The 6,289-nt window shown below is 43.2% G+C and overlaps 1 protein-coding gene and 1 non-coding gene across 2 annotated transcripts; one reads left to right on the forward strand and one right to left on the reverse strand.

The window, feature by feature from the left end:
* Positions 1 to 303: 303 nt before the first annotated feature.
* Positions 304 to 5,281, forward strand: LOC125520965 (choline monooxygenase, chloroplastic). Its single transcript, XM_048686006.1, has 10 exons — positions 304 to 664; positions 1,405 to 1,450; positions 1,796 to 1,931; positions 2,619 to 2,693; positions 2,769 to 2,975; positions 3,073 to 3,168; positions 3,434 to 3,552; positions 3,640 to 3,733; positions 4,575 to 4,625; positions 4,941 to 5,281. The coding sequence occupies exons 1-10, from the start codon at positions 397 to 399 to the stop codon at positions 5,076 to 5,078; spliced, it is 1,230 nt and encodes a 409-aa protein (XP_048541963.1). The 5' UTR covers positions 304 to 396; the 3' UTR covers positions 5,079 to 5,281.
* A 386-nt stretch (positions 5,282 to 5,667) lies between these two features.
* TRNAE-CUC lies at positions 5,668 to 5,740 on the reverse strand. The gene has a single exon. It is a non-coding gene; the product is annotated as a tRNA-Glu (tRNA).
* Between the last annotated feature and the right edge of the window lie 549 nt (positions 5,741 to 6,289).

Genomic DNA, 6,289 nt, shown 5'->3' on the forward strand with positions numbered 1-6,289 from the left:
GGGCGATGGGGCCAGGAAAGGGACAGAGTGCGGCTGGCTCCGGTCCGACCAGCCCCGACCCAACTACATGGTGCGACCGAGCCGGGCTGGAACGAGTGACCAAGCGGGTGCACGCGGGTAGGCCACCGTTGCACCTGACACGTGGGCCCGGTCGGTCAGATACATGCTCAATACGTGCTTATACGGCTGTCCGACCATTTTGCAACACTTAGGCTTTGAGTTGGTACTGAATTGCAAAAAAAAGTGACTAGTGATATGATACTGACTCGTCACGACGTGCTGAAGTGTGGCAGTTCCTCGCAATTAACTCATCGCTAAGCAGAGCACCAACCGAGCAACAACGACAAAACAGAAGGCACTCACGGCCGCCTGCTCCCCCACTCTCCAATTCCGGCGATGGCGACCGCGCAATTCCTAGCCCTGTCCTCGTCCTCCTCCGCCTCCGCGGCCGCCCGCCCCAGGGCCCGCCGCGCCGCGTCGTCGCGCGTGTGCGCGGCGGGGTCAGCGTTAGCGTCGGGCGAGCCCGCGCGGCGGCTCGCGGCGGAGTTCGACCCGGCGATCCCGCTGGCCTCCGCGGTGACGCCGCCGAGCGGGTGGTACACCGACCCGGAGTTCCTCCGGCTCGAGCTCGACCGCGTCTTCCTCCGCGGGTGGCAGGCCGTTGGTACGCACACTCGATTCCCTGGAATTTCCTTTCAGCTTTCAGGAGGAGTACTCGCTAGCTGTGTCATTGGCGATCGATTGTAGATGTTGATTCAATCTGAGCTACATGGAGCATGTCTTACTTTTCTGGACAGTGGACACAGTGACAATTGAACCGACTGCTGAGTGTTCACTGGCAGACTGGCTTGAAATGGATAGTTCAGGTCTCGGGTGATCATGTCCCCTGACTAACTGGGATCATGGGCAAGGTACCCGTATGGGATTAACTTTCTATCGAAATGTTAACATATTCATTGCTCACTTATGCTTGTTCAAACTTTTCACCCCGCCAACCCACCCGCTTGTTGATTGATGTATCATGTATTTATACGTAGATTAAGGAACCGATTAAATCTGGGAATTCATGAGAAGAAATTAGTCTCATAGGTCGTAGTTGATTTGGAATTTTTTTAAAAAAAAATTGTGGTGTGGCTGTATGAGTGGTAATGAACAAATGCAAATGGGAAATAAATTGAATAGCAGTACAGTTTGGAAACATCATTTACGTTTACATGTATGGTCTATATTTGTTACAAAATCAATAGAATTAATGCCTTACATTAATCAATGAAAGGAGTACCTTACTGGTTTGGTAGATCATTCACATTCAATAAAATTTATGTTTATCTGTTTTCATTAGTTAGCCTCTGTAGCTCCTTACTGAGTGCTTACATGGTGCCGACTTGCATGCTTCTTTTCCAGGTCACATAGGACAAGTCAAGAACCCAAATGATTTCTTCACAGGAAGGTGATTCCATCTTGCTTTCATGCTTCTGCTACCTGAATCAATTCTACTTTCTACAGTATGATGTGCAAACCTATTATAAGTGTGAAGGTTCTTAAAATATTTCTAGAACCTCCCACCATGTAATCTGCAACTGATCTTGCTAAAATTATTTGGCTTAATGGAAATTGTTCAGGTGGGTTTAGGTCCCCCATATACCTTTTTTCTTTCTAAAACAAGGAGCTGCATGCAAAACACTTATTTGAAAATTGGCAACTTTCAATCATGGTTACCTCCAAATTATTGTAAAATAAGATAATTCATGTTGGAGGTTGCTAATGTTAATCACCTAACAAGGTGAACCAACAGCCTTGGAAATGTACAATTTGTCATATGCCGGGATGCAAATGGGAAACTTCAAGCTTTTCACAATGTGTGTCGTCATCATGCCTCACTCCTCGCATGTGGAAGTGGTCAGAAGACTTGCTTCCAATGCCCTTATCACGTGAGTTCCTTAATAAACACCTACTCTCCGTTCTGAATTATAAGATGTTTTGGATATTTCAATATGGACTAAATACAGACTAAAATGAGTGAATAAACACACTAAAACACGTGTATATACATCCGATTCAGAAAGAAGTTATAACATCTTATAATTCGGAACGGAGGGAGTAGTAGATATGGCACATACTTGTGGTCTGTACTTGCATGTTATAATTTTTCTTCGACTTTCTAGGATAATCATCTGAATACTTCGGTTATTGACATCTGAGGTAAGAAATGTAGCCACATAACTTTTCTTTAAAAGTTGTTTAGTTGAAAATTTTGGAATACACATGCTATTAACTAAAGATAGTTTGAAATGTTAATATGACAATGAGGGAATACATCCACATGTCCCATGTGGGACTTAAACGCTTCAAGTTGAATTCCAAAGAAATTCGGTGCAATTTTAGCTGGACCCCCAGCTTGGTGAACTGCCTGAACTAGGAACAATGGCAACAAAACAACAGAACATCAGTGTATTTCATATGCTTATTAGTGTAATTTTCATTATTGGGGGAACTAAGTGTGGTGAAGCCTCTGCTTTCTAGGTTGGGCTGAAACTGAACTTCATCATCACGTCATTAGCTTTTATTTGCCTCATTTTTTGTGAGTCAGTAGCTAACTAGCTATACAAATTTTGTAGGGTTGGACATATGGTTTAGATGGTACCCTCCTGAAAGCTACAAGAATATCAGGAATCAAGAACTTCAACAAGAATGTATACCACAACTCCTTTTGTGCCTCTGTGCTTCTCAATCGCAAAATTGCAACTTATTCTTCTTTCTGGAAACAGGATTTCGGTCTTTTACCAATTAAGGTGGCTACGTGGGGACCTTTTGTGCTTGCCAGATTTGATGATTCCTCTCAAGATACTGTTGATGATGTTGTTGGTGGAGATGAATGGCTGGGTAGTGCTTCAGATCTGTTGAGTAGAAGTGGCATTGACACTTCACTACCCCATATTTGCAGGCGAGAATATATTATCGAATGTAACTGGAAGGTCCATTTTTTTATTCCAATATTTTGATGACGTGTTACTGAAGCAATGAGATTCTCTTGAGTTTATCTTTAGGCCCATTGTATTTTTTGTCATGCAGGTATTTTGTGACAACTATCTAGATGGTGGATATCATGTTCCATATGCACATGGGGCCCTTGCATCCGGTCTTCAGCTTCAATCCTACGAAACACTTGTATAGTTTGTAAACCCCTTTCCTTCTGCAGTTTTCCTCTTGAGAATATTTTATTTAGGTATAGTCGACTTGATGTCAACTAGTAATATTTTAATAACCAGTATGAATATTCTCTCTTTCTTTTTGTGTTGAAACTATCGAATTATTACTTTTAATGAATCTTCGTATCTGAACCAATGCCACTGCAATACTGAATTATTTCCTTGCAACTTTTTTGGTTTTGCCTTTTCTAGGATGACTTCTAATTAGATGTACTTATCTCCAGACATACGAAAGAGTTAGTGTTCAAAGATGTGAAAGTGCCCTAGCAGAACAAGAAGACATTGACCGCTTAGGGACAAAAGCTACCTATGCTTTTGTTTATCCAAACTTTATGATCAATAGGTGCAGTGGGCATCCTTCAGAACTTGTTGTTTCATTTTGCTCACATTAGATGTATATATGCAGATGTGAATAACTAATAATTTTCAGGTATGGTCCATGGATGGACACTAATCTAGCTGTCCCATTGGATGCAACCAGGTGTAAAGTGGTTTTTGATTATTTTCTGGACGAATCTCTTCTGGTATATATTCTCCTGATCTCATATACCCATTTTATGCCTTTTCAGTACATACTTATATGTACTGCTCATATGTTGTCACATCTCAGTGACATGCCATGGTGTCTTCTACTCTTTATTATTTGTACACAGCTCGCGTGGCACATTATTGTGATGGTAGTTTGACTGCAAACATGAGCACTATATTGTGCTTATGTATTGCTTGCGCTAGATTGGACAAGACTAATTTTTTGAAGAGCGTTTCCGCTTTATACTAACAGATCATCGGGAAAAAAACATGTTTGTATGAAGTGGCTGCTTTCAGCTTGTGATTCTCAAACATGCCGGGAAGTGTGTTTCTCTGCATTAAGAATGCGCCAAGATAGTACAAACGACTTGTGAATGATAAGCAATACTAGTAGAAAGTAGTTGCGAGCCATGGCAAAGGCAGAGAAGCACAGTGCATGTCTGCATGAGCAGAGGGAGAAAGGCTCAACACATTAATAATCACATTAGCGACGGTCATGTTCCACATTGACGAGAAGTTAATGTAGTGATGGCTCTTCGCGCTTCAACTGAATTCCATTGCTGAAAATCGTCAAAGTCAGAGGAACAGTGCTTCTCTTCTTTGCTTGGGACGAATCCATTCATAATGGATGGCGGTACTGGTCTAAGATCTAAAAGCCGAGTGATGTCTCTGAACGGATGATGATGTTAACTTCATATATATTAATCAAGTTTCCATCTGAAGCAAGTAATGATTTGTTACGTCTGCTACAATCTAAAATGGACGATCCTTGAAATGCTATTCTTTCTTGCTTGCTGTATACAATCTTCAGTTGACTCGTCCGTGCTGAATCTGCAGGATGACCAGGATTTTATCGATAGAAGCTTAAAGGACAGCGAACAAGTACAGGTATATTACCATAAAACTGATGATCGGTCGCCAAGGTAGCTCGACCAGTGTTTTGCCTTTAACCACTAAATTTGTTGCTTTCAAGTAGACCTCTCTGAGCTAACAATCACTGCACTGTAAATTGCATGGTCTTCGAACTGCATTTACGACATGGACTCCATGCCCTTTTACGCTTGCATCAATATATGCACAGCACAACACAGCACAGTAGCCACGGCATGAGCAACAAAACACATCTGGTACCGCAATGTCGCGAGCAAGAGTGTACCGCAACAAGCGTGGGCCGATGATGCTGATGCGTTTTACCTGCTACAGATTGAAGACATTGCGCTGTGCGAGGGAGTCCAGCGGGGCCTGGAGTCGCCGGCCTACGGCGTGGGCAGGTACGCGCCGTCTGTGGAGATGGCCATGCACCACTTCCACTGCCTCCTGCACGCCAACCTCAGTGGCTAGTGATACTTATGTGCGGCGTTTCATAATGTGTATATAATTGTGTGAAATGCTATGCTGGAAGAAGCACATAGCCGTAGGACTGTAATTCTACAGTTCGTCTTCTTCCCCAATGGTTCAAACAGAGTGTTCGAACCATTGAAAATTGTACTATGCCAGGTGAAACTATACAATAAAATGAGTGAACCGTGAAACAGCTTCAGCTATGAAAAGACCCCCGAAGCCCGATATTTGGCCATGTTTCTCATCACTCATCAGTCAAAATTTAGGCAGAAGCCCAAAGAGCTGAGGAACGGCTCCAAACTTTACAGTCAGAAAAAGTGACCATACCTGGCGATGAAACGGTTTGTCGACGGCCTCATTGCGTGGGAGACGACGATGTTGCCACTCGTTTGTGGTTCCGTATTATGGAACGGTGGGGACTTTCAGATAGCAAGTAGTAATCAATTGTCAAATAGCGGGGAGGTACATTTATCCTGTTATCCACTTTGTTGGAACTTGAGAGCATGGGCAGGTGAAAAGGCAATGAACTGTTATGAGAGGAACATTTATCCACTTTGTTCAAACTGCAGATCTCAGCAGGCAAAAAAATTTCCGTCGCCGGGACTTGAACCCGGGTCTCTCGGGTGAGAGCCGAGTATCCTAACCACCTAGACTACGACGGATGACTGGCCATAGTCCAACAGTTAGCTTATTGGAATGTGAATCGCCTAGTCTCAGAGGCGTCTCACATGTCTCTGCGGCAGACAAATAGTCCATCCAGCTCCTGACATGAGAATCGCAAGTTCTCTCCGTGTAGACGCATGCAGTACAGAAGTCAATAGGCGCCATGGTGTGCATGGAGCCAAGTCACAAATCAAATCGGAAAGGAAATGAAGGGCGGTTGGCACGCAAGCGCCGGTTTTACATCTCCTGGAGGCTGAAGGTGGAGATTCAAATTTGCATTTTCAGGTGTTGTGTTTTACATCTCCTGAAGAGGTGATGTAAATTTTTTTTTTACATCTACATCATCTGGAGATTGGTTTTTGGTCTTCGGAGATGCAAAAGTTAGCTATTTTTGCATCTACATATATTTGAGATGTTCTTGAACATATAAACAGTACTAGCAAGATTGCATATGTGCATACTGAGGCCTCGGGTGGGATTAAAAGCTTGATCATGGGGCATGGCGATCTTGCTAGTTTGAACTTGGAGTTGCTCCTTGATTTTTTTTC

This window comes from Triticum urartu, chromosome 7 (genome assembly GCF_003073215.2).
Source record: "Triticum urartu cultivar G1812 chromosome 7, Tu2.1, whole genome shotgun sequence".
NCBI lineage: Eukaryota > Viridiplantae > Streptophyta > Magnoliopsida > Poales > Poaceae > Triticum > Triticum urartu.

Coding starts and splice junctions, on each gene's coding strand:
- LOC125520965 (XM_048686006.1), top strand. CDS start 397: ATGGCGACCGCGCAATTCCTAGCCCTGTCCTCGTCCTCCTCCGCCTCC. Junction 1,932..2,618: donor GCTTCCAATGCCCTTATCAC/GTGAGTTCCTTA, acceptor CAAATTTTGTAG/GGTTGGACATATGGTTTAGA. Junction 3,734..4,574: donor TTCTGGACGAATCTCTTCTG/GTATATATTCTC, acceptor CTGAATCTGCAG/GATGACCAGGATTTTATCGA.